General features: G+C 47.2%; 1 protein-coding gene across 6 annotated transcripts in view; it reads left to right on the plus strand.

Annotated features, from left to right (window-relative positions):
* Window positions 1–593: 593 nt before the first annotated feature.
* LTBP1 (latent transforming growth factor beta binding protein 1) overlaps window positions 594–17519 on the plus strand; it is a 401303-nt gene continuing 384377 nt past the window's right edge. For 4 of the 6 annotated variants that reach the window (XM_060652189.3, XM_060652216.3, XM_060652199.3 and 1 more), the window contains exons 1-2: window positions 595–1178; window positions 2218–2288. In XM_060652189.3, coding sequence (XP_060508172.1) covers window positions 691–1178; window positions 2218–2288 — 559 coding nt within the window. In that variant the 5' untranslated portion in view covers window positions 595–690. Of the gene's footprint in view, window positions 1179–2217; window positions 2289–17519 lie in introns of all 6 variants that reach the window. The other 2 variants (XM_060652208.3, XM_060652235.3) reach the window with 1 other exon arrangement.

Consider the following 17519-nt stretch of genomic DNA (forward strand, 5'->3'; position numbering starts at 1 on the left):
ACACAGATAAGAATATGCCTTCCAAACGATATCAAACGAATCCCGTGAGGGTTCTGGAAGGAGAGGACCAGTCAGTGATTCTGCAGAATCCTTTGTCCCTCTCCGGGACCCGGGACCCGGGACCGGGGAGCGGGGACCTCTGCCTTGCCGCCCCACAGTAACAATCTATGTGGATGTGGAGGGTGGCGGCGCGTTCTCGGGCTCATCTCACGCTTTCCCCAATTAGGATTTACTGCCTGACGTCACGTCTGCCGGAGATTGGCTGTTCAGATCTGACACTCGGTTCCACGGCGAGAGCAACTTTTTAAAGACTTTGCAGCCCGGGTTGCCTCCGAGCGTCCCGCGCGCTCACGCCCGCGCTCGCCCGCTCTGCCCCGGGCCCGGGCGCGGCGCCCCCTGCACCCGCGGCTGCGCGAGCGGACCCTCACCTTGCGGAGTCCGCTCCCCTCGCCCCTCCCCTCCCTTCCCGGGCTCGGCTCCCCACCCCACCCCCACGCCCGCCCCCTCCTCCCCGCCGCTTTCGGCTGGGGTCTGGGGCCGCTCGGCCGCCCGCAGAACTTCCTCTCCTGCAGCCGAGTTCTCCTCGTTCCGCCTCCCGGGCTCTCGGGCAGCCGGAGCGCGCGCGGGCGGCCGCACCGGGCGAGCCGCACGGCCGGGGGCGGGCGCCGGGGGCGCCGGCTCGGGCCCGCGATGGCGGGGCCCTGGCTCAGGTGGGGGCTGCTGCTCTGGGCAGGGCTGCTCGCGTCGTCGGCGCACGGCCGGGTGCGGAGGATCACGTACGTGGTGCGCCCGGGCCCCGGCCTGGCGGCGGGCGCCTTGCCCCTGGGCGGGCCTCCGCGCCCGCGGACCTTCAACGTCGCGCTCGACGCCAGGTACAGCCGCGGCTCGGCGGGCGCCGGGGCTCCCAGCCGCGCCTCTCCGGGGGCCCCCTCGGAGCGGACGCGCCGCACGAGCCAGCCAGGCGGCGCGGCCCTGCAGGGGCTCCGGCCGCCTCCGCCGCCCGAGCCGGCGCGGCCCGGGGCCCCCGGCGGGCAGCTCCACCCCAAGCCCGGCGCTCACCCGGCGGCCGCCCCGTTCGCCAAACAAGGCAGGCAAGTCGTGCGCTCCAAAGTGCCGCCGGAGAGTCAGAGCGGCGGGGGCTCGAGGCTGCAGGTTCAGCAGAAGCAGCAGCTGCAGGGGTAAGCCCACACCCTCCCTACGCGCGCGCGCGCGCGCCGCCCGCACCGGGACCCGCGGGGTCAGGGTCCCTCGGAGCCCGGCCGCGGGCGTCGTGCGCCGTGGGGCCGCCTTCTCCTCCCCCCGCCCGCCCGCGCCGCAGGCAGAGGCGAATGCGGGGAGCCCGGAGACTTTGAGGAGAAACTCCGTGTGCATTGTTTCTCGGCTGCGGGTAAACACAAAAGGCATTTCTGCCTGGGGCGTAACCTCCTGTGCGCGAACCCAACTACTCCTAGAAGACGGGCGTATACATGAAGTCACTACTGCTCACTCCCTTAGCATCAATTAAACTGCTCTTTGCAACTCAGTTTTAACTCTTTTTTCCAGCTAGAGAAGAAAAAAAAAAAAAAAGTGGTGGAAGGGCCGGCTGTGAAGATACAGCTCCTGTTCTGCGGCCCAAAACTTTTCAGCATCCTAGATTGTGGGCTTGGGCTTCCGTGCACCTGTGGGGTCGCCTTTCCCCAGGGCAGGGTGTCTGTGCATTGACAGAATTTTCGGTTGGAAAGTTTCTGTTACTGGGCGCTCATAAACATCCTTCCTGCCCCTTTCCCCATTTAATCACAGGTTGGGGGTGTGGGGGATAACTTGTTTTGCCTATCTGGTTCTTTTCTTCAGGGGTACTTTCCAGGCATTGTGATCTCCCCTGTGTTCGGACACTTCTCCCTAAAACTCAGATTCGGTTTAAATTGTGGGCCAGATAATATACAAAATACACTTGGCTCTACTTTGGGGGTTAAGAAGTTCATTTATGTGGACTCTGTTCTCCCTTCCTGTGTAATTCTATGTTATGCAGGCTTTTTGGTTCTCCCACCTTACCCTGATACACGGTCTTTACTCTTCTACCCGGGCAGCTTTGGCTTGGGCATGCTGCGAATGGCTTAGGACTCTGCAAGCCAGGGGAGTGTGGACACAGGAGGCTGAGCTTGCAGGGACCCATATGAACTTGGGTTTTCTGGAAGAGTACACTGCTACTGTGGACTCAGGGGTCTTGCTTTGTTTCAGGGTCAATGTCTGTGGAGGGCAGTGCTGCCATGGCTGGAGTAAGGCCCCTGGCTCCCAGAGGTGCACCAAACGTAAGTTTCCATGCTGGCTGTGGTTGGCACAGTGGGCAAAGGGGGGCTGTCCACATGGGGAGGGAGGCTCCCCCAGGGGTCACACGAAGGGGCTCTTGCTGCCCTCGAGTCGTTATGTATGCAAGACATTATCTGCAGCCTTCATTACCAATCATGAGTCACAGTAATGATAGTGTATCAGTGCCAGCGGCAATGTATTGTAGAGAACTCTGCCGTGCATCCAAGGTTCCCCTGCACCCACACGACTCAGTATTAATCACTGTCACACCTATGGATCAGGAGCTAGGAAAAAAATTCCATTGGAGAATGTGCTATTTGCCAAACCAGTACTGTTAACTCAAGCTTGGATATTGACAGATGAAAAACATTTTTTGGTTGATGGCCAGAGGGGGATGGGAGATAGGTGGCCTTGTTCTGAAATAAAACATTAGCAGTTTCTAAAGCTTTCTGAAAGCAGCAACAAGAATCCTCCCATCTTTGAGGCCTGATTGTTTTCCAGGAGGCAGTGTCTTCACAGTTCTTCACAACTGACAGGTGTGGTCTCCTTCAGTGCCCCTTCAATTAATACACATCTTTTTTTTTTTTTTAATTTTTTAAATGTTTGTTTATTTTTGAGAGAGAGAGTACGAATGGGGGAGGGGGCAGAGAGGGAGGGAGACACAGAATTGGAAGCAGGTTCCAGAATTCGAGCTGTCAACACAGAGCCAGCCGGATGCAGGGCTTAGGGCTTGAACTCACGAACCATGAGATCAGACCTGAGCTGAAATGGGAGGGACATTTAACCGACTGAGACACCCAGGCGCCCCCACCAATTAATACACATCTTAGCAATGTTTTAGAAACACCCATTATTGTTACATGCAGGTTTGAGAACACCAGAACACATTTCCCCGATGTGCTGTAAAGTTGAGGACTCAGTTAAAATGTATTTCGAGGCTCCTCTGGACGAGTTGCCTCATTCTGTTGCTAACTGGAAATTAAAAAAAAAAAAAAATCTTCCACTCAGCGTATATCCTTCTTAGGTTTCTCTGCATGGAGCTTGAGCCATAAACGTTGCGGATTGGAATCATCCCCAATTTTAGCTGCTTCTTGGTATTCGGCATCATAAGTCAAGTTTAGCAATTTGTTTTGTGTACAGTTTGGATATTAAAATCCTGATTTACTCTTGTAAATAATTTATATTAAAAATAAAGTCAGTTTGGATTTTAAAATATTGGAAAAAATTTCTAGTATGGTCATTCCAGTGACCTTGCTTATTAAAAAATACCTTTACTCCTTGAAAGAAACAGGAGGACTCTGGCATGGTGGCTTGGATTTTCTAGAAAGGAATGTCCGGATAGGTTATGATTCGACTGTGATCAAGGAGTAATGGCAGGTAGGAACTGACTGTCCGCCTCTTGATTACTGAACGCAAACTACTGGCTCAGAAATGCTCAGGGTTGTAGGCATTCAGACTGTCATAATTTTTCACTTCTTAGATTACACTTGACAATAGTGTGTCAGCATTTTCCTGAATTTATGATGACTCAGGTCAGATTATACACCCTTTCCTCCCTTTGGTACCTCCTTCCGCTCAAAACCTGGTATGATACGGTTTGCCTATAACATGGAGATAACCCATCCATGACGGCACTGTTATAGTGGGATGTTGCTGTGTAAAGATTAAAAATATAGGGCAGGATTTTATAGATAGTGGGCGGGTGCTCCGCCTTGATGCCTGTTAAAGAGCATGCACCAAGATTGGAAGATGTTTAGTTGGCAAATGATGCAATATGGTGCCTTTTCTGGAAAGGTGGTCTGAGGGTTTGGGGATCCAGAGATGTTCTGGAATGTGCAAAGATGCTCAAGCAGGAAATCTTGAGGAACCACTTCATGAACTTCCTGCTTGTCCAGGCAAGTGAGGCAAGAATATGTTTGTGCCTAGGTTTGACCGGGTTTGCCCTTTGGTCACCCAGAAAGAGAGAAGTTACAGAAGGCTCTGGGTCAGAGCAGTGACTGCAGGGTCCTAGAGGAGGTTGCTACATTGATTTAGTCTCACAATACACATAACAAATACCTCTGGCTTTTGGTTCCAGTTCTCTTTCCAGTTCCTAGAGGAACAGCACCGGGAGTCTAAGCAAGGCAGCATCACTTTCTTTTTTGATGATGGTTCAGCATTCGAAAAACTGGCCTTCCTAAACTGCCCGATCTGACAAATGAATTCATGCCCAAGTGCTGGAAACTTAATGACTCCTTTCAGGAATTATTTATTTATTTATTTATTTATTTATTTATTTATTTTAACGTTTATTTATTTTTGAGACAGAGAGAGACAGAGAATGAACGGGGGAGGGGCAGAGAGAGAGGGAGACAGAATCGGAAGCAGGCTCCAGGCTCTGAGCCATCAGCGCAGAGCCCGACACGGGGCTCGAACTCACGGACCGCGAGATCGTGACCCGGGCTGAAGTCGGACGCTTAACCGACTGAGCCACCCAGGCGCCCCTCAGGAATAATTTTAAAAGTGATGCTGGGGTGGGCCAGTGTCCAGCCCAAAGTCATGTATGCATTAGGTGGATATGTTCCAATGGGAGACTTGTCTTGTGTATGTGGGAGAGCCAGAGAGATGAAGGAGCCTTTCTCATTCAGATGGGATGACTAGAGTTACCATTGTGCTGTGAAATTTGTGTCCATGGCTGAGCAGTGGGCTACTAGAAAAGCCCCTGGCCCTGAGTTCAAATCCTGAAGCCTTGACTAGATGTGGGGCCTTGAGGGATTCACTTGACCTCTCTGACCCTATATTTTCCGATCCAGAAACGAATGTGCTAAACCCTTGCCCACTTTGTCAGATTATTTCAGGTGTCAAGGTGAAAAAGAATGGGTGTAAAAGCCTTGATAAAACCAGAGAGATTCTTAGTTTATTATTGGATTAAGTCAAGTAAATTTTGTCTCATTTATCTGTTACTTGGTTTTCTTTTTTTCCTATGTGTTTCCCTAGCTGCTGTTGTCAGTCTCCTTTTTAAATAACGTAATTTGGATCCCCTTTTAAAAAAATTTTTTTTTTGACATTTATTCATTTTTGAGAGGCAGAGAGACAGAGCACAAGTGGGGGAGGGACAGAGAGAGAGGGAGACACAGAATCTGAAGCAGGCTCCAGGCTCTGAGGTGTCAGCACAGAGCTCGACTCGGGGCTCTAACTCATGAGCCACGAGGTCATGATCTGAGCCAAAGTTGGATGCTTAACTGACTGAGCCACCCAGGTGCCCCTGGATCCCTTTTTATATTATAACTTTAAAGTAGTTTAGGGTTGGGGAGAAGGAGAATGGGGAGATGTTGATCAAGGGGTACAAAGTGTCAGTCACACAAGATTAGTAAGTTCTGGGGATCTAATGTACAGCAAGGTGACTGTAGTTAAGAGTACTGTGTCGTCTACTTGAAATTTGCTCAGAGAGTAGATCTTAAAGTGTTCTTACTCCCTATACAGTGTCAACTATGTGAAGTGATAGCTATATTAATTAGCTTGATTGTGGTGATTATTTCACAATGTATGTGTATATCAAAACATCCTCATATATCATAAGTATGTACAATTTTTGTCAGTTCCTCAATAAAGATGAGAGTGGACAGAGAATGCATGAAAAAGCCAGTCACTCCCATGCTGTCCTGCCTTTGATTACCAAGAAAAAAGAAAGTAGTTTGTGTTGTTCTTATTTATTTATTTATTTATTTATTTATTTATTTATTATTTTAAAAAAGTTTATTTACTTGTTTTGAGAGAGAGAGAGAGTGCACAGGGGAGAGGCAGAGAGAGAGAGAATCCCAAGCAGGCTCTGCATTGTCAGCATAGAGCCAGGTGTGGGGCTCGAACCCACAAACTATGAGATCATGACTTGAGCTGAAATCAGGAGTCAGTCAGGTGCTTAACTGAATGAGCCACCCAGGTGCCCCCTGAATGATTTATTTTAATAGAACTTTAAAATATACTAAGTATTAGATTATTTGCGTGCCTCTAGTTCTGTTAGGATAAAATGTGCTATGTAGAAGTAAAAATACTCCTTCAAGGTATATATAAATGGAAAAATTGCTGATACCCATTTTGTGACTGTAACTACTTCAGTAAATACTAGTGAACTCTGGATTGCAAAAAAATTGATTTGTAGTCTTTTTCCTCTCTACTTATTTGCTGAGATTGAACAATTGCTCTTGAGTATGCTTTATTTTACTTATGAACACAAATACCAATGGTATATCTATATGAAGTTCTCCCTTAAGGTAGTAGTCATAAAATGCAAGTGCACATTTAAATGTACCACCCAGATTGTCTCCTAATTGTCATTATATTTTGAGGATAATCGATAGGGTTTAGCTGAAGAATTTCAATTTATATAGATCATGTCCAGTTGTTACCAAAAATATTTCTGCATAAGAGATCAGTTGTGTTTATCGTGTTCCATTCGCTTAATCCAGTGAAGAAAATAAGATGCCCTTCCAGCCAGACTCCGTTGTTTTTAGTTGATTGACATTTAATTTAAATGGGGCACAGGCAAATGCTTCTGAAGACTGGAGATTTTGTAAGCCTTCTGTTGCATATCATATACGCAACAGGCATGCCTTTGTTGGGGCAAGGAATGCGTATGTGCACCCGTAAAGGTGGCCTTGGGGGGCTCTAGTCTAGAGATGCCCAGTTGTGTGTTAATGCTGCTTTGCTAGACATCCTGTGTGTGTGTGCATCTCTAGAAGTTGAAAGCGTAGCACGGGATAGGTCACTTTAGTTCTTAACACTGAGTGACCATTGATAGTGAGTGTCTGTTTTGTGCAAAGGAGATGGCACCACATTTGTTCTCTTTCCAAAGAGTTTGCATTTATAGGAGAGCTGTGCAGCCTAGAAACCTTGTCTTGTGCTTCGGGCATTCAGTGCCTCCTGTGTTCTGTTTTTGCCTCTTTTCACTTTCACATTTTCTTCCTCTGTCCAAACAGAACCTACCTCTTCTTGGTTCTTGCAGTCTTTTTGTCCCCTGCTCAGGGGAAGTGCGGGCTACAGAAAGACCCAGTCCGTGGGCTCCACTTTAAAGAGGAGACTGGACTGGGAGCAGAGGACCTAAAGGAGTCTGGGCGAGATGCGGGCAAGGCCAGGTTGGCAGAATGAGGAGGACGGAAGAGGAAAGAGGGCAGATTGGAGTCGGGTGCTGGTGCCTGGCACACTGAAGCCCCTCCGTAAATGCATGGATGGTTCTTTCATTTCTTTAACGGATATCTGTTTAGCTTTAACATGTGCCAGGTTCTATGAATAGAGGAGAGACACAGCCAGCTGTAGGGAGTACAGGGTCTGTTTTTACTCACTTAACTCATGGCACATCAAATGACTTGTTCTCTCCTTAGCAAGAAACAGAAAAATCGATATTCCATTGCTTTTCCATTGGCATTCAGCCCACACTGCTTTGGAAAAAAACCCCCGACAAAACCAAACCTAGAAGTGTTCCTTAATGATAGGCAGAGGAGACAGCTCTGTGTACCCTTGGTGTTCAGAGATGCAGTAGATGGCATCGTCCAGGAGGGAATAATGTGGCCGGAGTTCAGATGGCCAAGAGGGCTTTTCAGGCTGTCTCTTGTCCCTTTTGGCTCCGTGTGGCCCTAGCCAAGCTTGGGAGTCGGGCCCAGAATGATTACACATTTTTCGTATGCCTGCTATGGCCATTGACAGCTGCTTTGCCAATAGATCCGCAGTGAGGTTTACCATGGCAGCTGCTGGGAGCACGGGTGGGAGGGCCGGCTGGAAAATCTCGTCATGTGGCATAGACAGCCCCGCGAAAAGGGAGAGGGACCCAGAGGTCAAGTTCACACTGGGTCAAATATGTGTTCTCAACACTAGTTAAAACAAACATTTAGGAACCATAAATTCTGTGTTGCGATAGTACTTAAACCTTCATCATGAAGCCCTCCTCCAGCCCGTGGGCTGGCCCGAACACACCGCCTGCTCCTGCCTGGCCTGCTTTAGTGGAGTGTTTCTCTGCCCAGTGAACCCTTGGCCCTTAGGAAGCCTGACTTGTTGAAAGGACCTTTGGCAGTGTCGGGAGTTTGCTGTTTCTGACCCTGTTATTTGTTGTCTTGGATATTCCAAACATACTCAAACATGTTTGGGGAGCTCGAATTGAATTTTCCTGAAATGCAGATTTTGTTTCCAAGGCCTTCCTAGCAATGAAGAGAATGACTTGGAGTGCTGGGGCTGTGTCCTCACTCTTAATACTGACCAGGATCGGAGCGCACGCTGAGGAGCCACTGAGGGGGTGAAGGCCACAGCATGGTGCTTTCTAGTGGGCCGGGAGCTTATTCCTGATCTTCGTACCATGTGGGCTGGGGAGACAGGCATGGTTTATTACCACCTTTACAGGCAGGGGGCACTGCCCCTGCTTGGATCCCATCCCAGATCTTGTGGCTTTTTTTTTTTTTTTTTTTTCCCTTAAAGTGTTATTTTATATTTGAGAGAGCAAGCGAGCGTGTGTGATCAGGGGAGGAGCAGACAGAGAGAGAGGGAGACACAGAATCTGAAGCAGCCTCCAGGCTCTGTCTGAGCTGTCAGCATGGAGCCTGACCCAGGGCTCGAACTCATGAACCGCAGGCTCATGACCTGAGCTGAAGTCGGATGCTTAACCGACTGAGCCACCCGGATGCCCCTTGTGGGCTCTGGATTCCTTGTTCTTTACCGCCCTAGGCTGCCTGGACATCCCGTGCTGCAGCCCCTCCTGACAGCTGGGTTAGCGATTGGCTCTTACAGCCTGAATTCACTTTGTGAGTTCTCCAGCTGTGTTAGTTTGCTAGGGCAGGCCATAACAAAGTACCACAGACTGGTGGCTTAGAACAACAGAACATTATGGTGTCAGAGTTCTGGAGACCGGAAGTCCAAAATCAAGGCGTGGGCGGCATTGGTTCGTTCTTCAGGGGCTGTGTGGGAAGGGTCTGTTCCAAACTTCTCTCCTTGGCTTGAAGGCCTCCTTCTCCCTTTGCCCCTTCACATCATCTTCCTTCTGTGTCTGTCTTTGTGTCAAATGTCCTCTTTTTATTAGGACACCAGGATCCCCTAATGACCTCATTTTAACCGGATTCCCTCTGTGATGACTCTGAGTCCAAATAAGGTGCAAGTAAGGTCACATGCTAAGATACTGGGGATCTGGACTCCACATTTTTTTTAGGGGGTGGGAGGCTACAGTCAACTCATAAGTAAGCCTAAAGATGCTGTGCACATGGGCTTGAGAGGTGGGCTACTCAAGGGTTGGGTCACCCCTGGGGACTCTGGGCATCCCTCGTAAGGACCCACAGATGGAAGCATGGGTAGGCGGAAGCTGACTTGGGTCCCTCCCGTACAGTCTGGGACTGTGGGTCTATTTTGGCTTCTTCCTTAACGCAGGCGCCCTGGCTGCTCCAGGGAGTGGGAGAGCTAGGGAATTGGCCCCTTGTGATTTTGGTTATGGCTGTGGCCATTTTTACTTGGTCTGTTTAAAAAGATTCTAGAGTGGTGGTTCCCAAGTGTGAATGTGCAGCTGATCCCAGGAGGAATTTGTGAAACTTTTCTTATTGAATCAGCATCTCTTGGGTTCTTAACAGGCACCCCAGGTGATGCTGATGAAGGTGGGCCACATTTTGAGAAACGGTGACCCAGAAAGAACCCTCTCCTGGGCATGATTTATGACTGTTTGTGTGGGACCTTAAAGACCAAGCCCAACACTGAACAGTTTAGAAACTTATCAAGGCAAGAGCCCTCTGGATATTGGTTTAGCTCAATTTTTTTTTTAATGTTTTATTTTTGAGAGAGAGAGCGAGCACGAGTGGTGGGGGGGAGGGGCAGAGAGAGAGGGAGACACAGAAGCAGGCTCCAGGCTCTGAGGTGTCAGCACAGGGCCCGACGCGGGGCTCGAACTCACAACCAGTGAGATCGTGACCTGAGCTGAAGTCGGAGGCTTAAATGACTGAGCCACACAGGTGCCCCGGTTTAGCTCAATTTTGAATAGTACATACAAAAATTGCTGCCTATAGGGTTATTCCATCCAGTTTTTCTTCAGTTGGTTGAATGTTTGATAAATATACATTGTTATAAGAGTCAGAAATATGTAAAATTATGAATGATATGTAGGTGTGCTTAAATGAAGTGTTTTTTTAAAAAGGCTTAAAAACTTTCAAACACACTGGATGTTTTTTCCCACTAAATATTCTATTTTTAATGATAAAATATTTTAAATACACAAAAACCTAGAATAATAATATATCCAACAGCTACTCATCAGGGTCATGTTTTTAAAAACTCCCTGATGTGGCCATTGAGTGCAATGATTACAGATAAGGGAGGGACTGGTCTTATCTTGTGCTAAATGTGTGTTTTACTAATGATGTTTCTTGTTAGTGGAGAGAAAATAATCCATAATTTGCTAGTGTGGCACAAATTAGTTGCTTTGGTACTTGTGGAAAAACACATCAGAGGTGAATGTATTTGTGTATGCTCATATCTGCCTATTAATTTGCCTTGCTTATCAAGGATATTGAGTGTTTCATATAGGCAAAGTGCATTGGATATGCAGAATCTGTGTACCTAAGACAATGCGGTTTCAAGAAGGAAATGCTACCTGTTACCCTTCCCCCTACTCCCCTCCCCAGCCTATCTGCCTTTTTTGCCTTACTCCTTTTTCTCCCCTTACTGGGTCTTGTTCTGAACAAGAAGGCAGTGTAGGTCAGTGGTTAGAAGTTCAGTCTTTGGAGTTAGGATACAGGGCTCCTGTCTGGATGGTAACACCTCCTCATGGTGACACCAGGGGGGGTGGGGTGGGGAGAAGGCTGGGTGTTCACAGCATTCATGGCACAGGTATGATAACAGAACCATCATTCAGAGGCTTGTTGGGGGCCACATGAAGTAATATGTGAATAGCGCATGCAGAGCAGGACTCCTGCCCAGCCATATTCACGTTCTCAGGGGCTCTCATTCTGCTTCTGCCCACCCCCTCCTGGGTGTCCCAGCCTTTCATACACTTTTGTGTGTGCTTCTCAGGTCCCCTGGTGAAAACCATGGCTCCCTCTTCCCCTCTCCCAGAGCACTGTCATTTCACTCTTTCTTGGCTCTGGGTATGAGTGGACCCGATGGGAGAGGTGTCTGTCTCCCTGTCAGCGTGGAGCAGGATTTTCTTTGTGTTCTCTCTCTCTCTCTCTCTCTCTCTTTCTCTTTTTAAAAAGTTTATTCATTTATTTTGGAAGAGACAGTGACAGCACCAATGGGGGAGGGGCAGAGAGAGGGAGAGAGAGAGGATCCCAAGCAGGTTCCACATTGGCAGCACAGAGCCCAACTTGGGGTTCGAACTCACAAAACTGAGATCATGGCCTGAGCTAAAACCAAGAATTGGACGCTCAACTGACGGAGCCACCCAGGAGGAGCCCAATACAGCCACAGTGCAGACGCTGCCTGAATTGAATAGAGTTGAATTGCACTAGCATCTCTGATGTTGTTGTGTTGCAAATACTGTCCTCTAAATACTATATAGAGAATTCTGTCTTCTTTGTTTACTCGTACTTTTTGGCACTAATTTCCATTCGGTTCTCTTTCCCCTTGTGCTTATCCTTGCCCAACAGACACTGCTTATTATGACAGCCTTTCAAGGGCACACCACCTTATTCTGTTTCTGCCAGCTCTCTTTCTGAAGGCCGCCCTGGCATGGCCCAAACTTTAAGACAACTTTTCCTTTCTCCCAGCCAATTTTAGAATCTTTCTGCTCAACATCATCTGATAGAGATTTGGGCCCAAGTAAAATGAATGTTGTATGATTTTCCCTGTAATTTTAGATCCCTGAATACTGCTCTTGGCCAGCTACTCTATTCCCTGTGGCTTTTTCACTGCACCACATTTGAGTAATATTGTTGGCACGGGTGTAAGTAAACAGTTTGCGAAATGTCGTGTTTTGTAAATTAGGAGATGGATGGGCTGGGTTTGGAATACATGCTGTTGGTTCTGCTGGACCAGAAGAGAGATGAGTGTGGTGGATGGATGGGAAGATGAATTTGCAGAAAGTGTTGCTGATCCAGAGCTGACGTGGTCCACTTTGGTGAGCTGATAGAATCAGTTATTCACAGGTGAGAACTACCTGGAAGGATGTATTTTGGTGATGAATGAAGAGAAATTCCTCACAGAGGAGATAGTTCCTCAGAGGTGAGAACAGCTAGCACAGAGACCCTAGGGGATAGATCTGGCCTGGTACAGGGACCTAGGAGTGAGTGAGGGCCAGAATGATAGGCCATCAGGGGGCTACAGCTCTATCCCAGTCAGGTCTCGTAGGCTGTGTAAGGCCACAGATAACACAGGGGACTTATAAATGCAAGTGGATTTTATTGTTCAGGAATGAAACACAAGACAGATTTGTTTTCTGCAGGCCTTCTTTGAAGGCATGGACAAAGAATGGTTTCGATTGAAAATTCATTCACCTTTATTGCTGTTTTTTTTTTTTTTTTTATTGATGAGAAAAACTGCACATACAACAATGAAGTATCCAAGGCCAGGTACACAAATGATCATTGTAGCCTGTCCGCCTGCACTGTGCCCAGATTGCCAGACCAGCCCTGTGTTCTGGTAGACAAAGGTGACAGACGCTTTCCCCAGAGCCACAGGCCAAGACGTAGGATGAAAGCTTGAGGGTTAAAAAAAGAAAAGCCTCTGGTTGCTGCTGTGTTAAGAGGCAGATTAGTGGGGACCCTCATATGGTTCTAAATAAAAAATAAAATGTTAAATCCTTTAAAAATGAAAGCTAAGAATCCCTCTCTGGTCACCATGGAAAATTCCAGAGAGCAGTTAGGAAATGTTAAATTCAGAGCATAAAACTTTTGGAATACACCTGAATGCTGTTCTGAGGTTTTGTTCAACTCCACCCCCTGCCACCCCATCTAATTTCACAGATTGTGGGGTGAGCCTGAGGTAGGCACAAAGGCCACATCTTCTGGGCCTTTTGGGCAGTCACTCAGTGACTCTGTGTGATTTTGTTCCCGTTTGTAAACAAGGTTAATAGCACTCATTGGCTATACCTCCCATTTTGTAGTACATATCCAATAAAATGAGGTTCATGAAGATGCTTCTCAAAAGAGCTATAAAAAACGTGTTGATTTATTAATAAGGTTTTGTGAAATGTTTTCAGCGGGCGAATTTCCTTCTATAATGTGTTGGTATATTTCTTGTCTTGAAAAGTAAAATGCTTAATGTATTCCAGTGGGTTTTGATGATTACAGGTCTGTGTCTCAGGTCTTTATATGGCTGGTGCCATTATGCCTTTGGTTTATGGTCTCTGGGGGAATGGCCTGCAAGTTGGTCTGAAAGTAAACAAAAATACCTAAATCCCCACTTTAATCCCTGCCCCCTACCCCCCACAGGTGACTTGGTTTATCCTCCTAAAAGTAGAGGGTAGGCAAAGACCAGAATCCTTCCAAGAGGGCTATGTTTCTTTCTTAACTGTGATAGTGAAAAGGTTATGTTAAGTTAGTCTAAAATTTCCTAGTAATTGGAGGTGAAATAATACAGACAGTAAGTAAATTAAAGGCAGGGACCCTGGTTTTGTTTTACTTTTTATCCATTAGGAAGTTGGCATACACATCAGTTCTCTGTATACAGTAGACCCCTCAGTAAGGTTTCCTGATTAATAAGCATTACAAGTCACATTTGTTTCTGAGGGAAAGACCAGCTGAAATTCATTTAAATCAGTGGCTACTGGGATGATGTTATTAAGCACTTCCTTTTGTATGAGAGAATGTATATTGCAGCACATCTTCCGGTGGAACCATTTTTAATGCTCATTTTGGGCGTTAGAGGCTCTTTCTTTGGCACAGTTGCCCCATTCTGTCCAACAGTATAGACTGCTTGAATGGCACTTCATAAACCTAGAGGCTCTCAAAGTGTGGTCCCTAAATCAGGGATTGCAGCATCACCTGGGAACTTATTAGAAATGCAGATTCTCAGGCCCTGTCCTAGACCTGCTGAATCAGAAACTAGGCATGGGGTCCATCACTCTTTTTTTTTTTTTTAAGGTATATTTATTTATTGAGAGACAGAGTGCGCAAGTAGGGGAGGAGCAGAGAGAGAGGATGAGACAGTCTTAAGCAGGCTCCGCACTGTCACTGAAGACCCTGATGGGGGGCCTGAAGTCATGAATTATGAGATCATGACCTGAGCCAAAGCCCAACACTTAACCGACTGAGCCACCTGGGTGTCCCCCCCCCCCCCCCCCCCCCCCCCCAGCATTCTGCATTTTAATGAGCCTTCTAGGCAGTGCTGATGCAGGTATTGTTTGGGAATCATCGCTGTAGCTAAACCCACCCCTCCTCCTTTTCAGTATGCTGCCACACATCACATGTAGAGAGAGGAGGGGTGGAGGGAAATTGGTTCCCTTCAGTTCCAGGCATTAGGGGCTAGAAGCTTGTTTTCTCCTCCTTCCTGAGGGCATGGAGCAGTCCCCTAGGCTCAGATGGGAACGTTGTAATCTGAGCCGTGCACGTTACCACACATTCTGTGTGCACACATTCTGAGTGCTGAGGAGACCCAGGGAAGCCATTTTGCCATTCAGTGAATGTGAGTTTTGTACCCTTGGGACTTTCTAGTTCTGTCCTGTTCTAATGAGGAAGCCTTCACAAGCTGGAACTCCCAGGGGTGACCCTGTGGCCCTGGTTTTCACAAGCACCTAACAACTGATCCACACGGAGGCTTGAGGACGCTGGGTTTAAGGTGGGTATACTGGGACAAAAGATGTGACAGGCCAGGAATGATGAGAAACGTATTACCCAATTAATAAAAGTAACAGGAGTGAATGTGACATTTTGTTTTGGAGGCAGGTGCCATTACTCGTTTCCAAAATAGTGCAAAAGTGAAACGAAGAGAAGCTCTTGTCCAGAACATGCCCTCAGCGTTGGCAGGGACAATGCTTTCTTGTGTGAGGATGAGGAAGTTCAGATGGAGAAGGGATGAGGTGGTGTTGCTTGGCCATTCCTTGGGGTCCTGCTGACTCAGTCCTGCACGTTGCTGAAGGAATGCATCAGATGTTTGGAAACAGCCCAGTTAAGAATTTCAGCAATGACCCACACTTTATTAGATGTGTTTTTAGGAAAGGAATTGCCTGTTACAAGACTAGAAACCTTTGTAGAAAGAGCTGAAGAAGGAGTTGCTTTGGTTGTCCTGTGAAATAGGGAATTTTTTCCCCATTACGTATCTTTTTTCTTTCTGCAAAATAAATGAACACAAAGATACTTTACCTGAATATTGAAGAAAAAGTAGGTGTTTAAAAAATACCTATTTCCTTTCCAAGTAGAAAGATTTTTTGGGAAGGGGTGAGGAGTAAGTCTTAGTTAAATCATCTGTTTTTGTGGTAATAGTTCTACCTGCTTAAAAGTAAATATTTTATCTTTTCCCAATGCGAGCAAATTTTTTGCGTGCTACTTTTGATAAAGCACCCAAATGTTTATCCTGTAGACAAAGCCACTATTGGATGCTGCTCTGTGGAGCTCAGGGTCCAGTGGAAGGCCAATAGGACTACAGCACTAGGATTGTGGCTGATACGCCTTTGTCTAATCCTCTCCCATTGAGTGAGGGCAGAACCCGTAACTTCTAGTGAACAGAATATGACGAAAGTGTTGGGATGTCACCTCCTTGGTTATGTTACGTTGTATAAGACTCCCTCTTAGCCGACTGGAGTGAGACATCTTGCTGGCTTGGAAAAAGCAACTGCCCATTGTATTTGTGGCTTGCCTGTGGACCGAGCCACGTGGCAGGGAACTGTGGGCAGTCTGTCACTGGTAGGCAGGATGAAGCTGGAGCCCTCAGTCCTACAGCGACAAGGAAATGAATTCCGCCAACAGCCTGAATGACTTTGGAAGTAGAGTCTTACTGAGCTGAGCCCCAGATGAAACTGCAGCCTGGTGGATCCTTGATTGTAGCTGCTCGAGACCCTGAAGCAGAGGACTCACCTATTCTGTGCTCAGACTGTTGACTCATACAATCTGTGAGGTAATAAATGTATGTTGTTCTTTTTAATTTGTTTTTTTTTTTTTAGAGAGAGAGAAGGTGCATGTGAGCAGGGGAGAGGGGCAAAGGGGGAGAGAGAGAGAGAGAGAGAGAGAGAGAGAGAGAGAGAGAGAGAGAGAGAGAATCCCAAGCAGGCTCCATGCTGTCAGCACACAGCCTGATGCAGGGCTTGATCCCGTGAACTGTGAGCCAAAACAAGAATCGGATGCTCAACCGATTAAGCCACCCAGGCACCCCAAATGTGTGTTGTTCTAATCTCTTAAGATGGTGATGACTTCTTAGACATGAAAAGGAAATCAATACAAGGAAGAATGTGTAGATCCTAGAAGGGTGGCTCAGACCCAAGCCTTATCCATCCATTCTAACAAGCACCTAGTGAAACCATTCTGTGTGTTGGACGCTTTCCGAGCCCCGGAAGTAGGAGATAGGAATAAAACACAGTTGTATCTTCTGGTAGCTCCCTGTCTGGAGCAGTTGGGGTTCAAAGGAGGGACACGGCTCTCCCTTGGGGAGAAATTAGAGTAGGAATTGTTTGAAATGGATTTTGAGTACAGATACAATTTGGACTTGGGAATCTGGTGGCAAGGCCATTCAGGTAATGGATGGTGCTGACTTCATAGTGTGGTTAGAAAAGGTGTTCTCCAGTTTGGAGGGCTTGGATTTGCTTTAACCACAAAGCTTTACTGAAGGTAAAAGAATGATAAGGTACAACATGGATTAAAGTGGTAAGCTCTGTGGCCAAAGTAGACAACATCAAATTTTAAGAACAATAAAATTACTGATCATAACGTCTCTGATACTTCTTTCCCTTAATTCAGTTGTATCATTGGATCGTAAAACCACATTGTCAAGGTAGTCCTGAATAATTTTCTTCTAAGGCATTTGTTCTATGGTGGTTTTTCCTTTCGAGGAGGATTTGAGGGTAACGGATGTTCTGTTTTTAGCTTTTAGCTGAGGGCACTCAAGGGAAGTCCATCAAAGACCCTCCCCAAGGATGCCATTTACAGCAAGTACTTAACGTGTTTCAGGGCAGTGTCAGTGATAGGTGGCTCCATACACAGCCGTGAGTTCCTAAAGATGTCAGTCCAAAGAGGGCTGGTGTACCTTGTGTCCTGTGTACCCGGACAGGCACAGAACTGTCTGCTTCAGTGCTATTACTATTGATCATCTCATTGTGCTGATATCACAAGTGGTTTTGTCGAGTCTTTTTTTGGGAGATTGGAATACAT

The sequence above is a fragment of the Panthera onca genome, chromosome A3, assembly GCF_046562875.1.
Source record: "Panthera onca isolate mPanOnc1 chromosome A3, mPanOnc1 haplotype 2, whole genome shotgun sequence".
NCBI lineage: Eukaryota > Metazoa > Chordata > Mammalia > Carnivora > Felidae > Panthera > Panthera onca.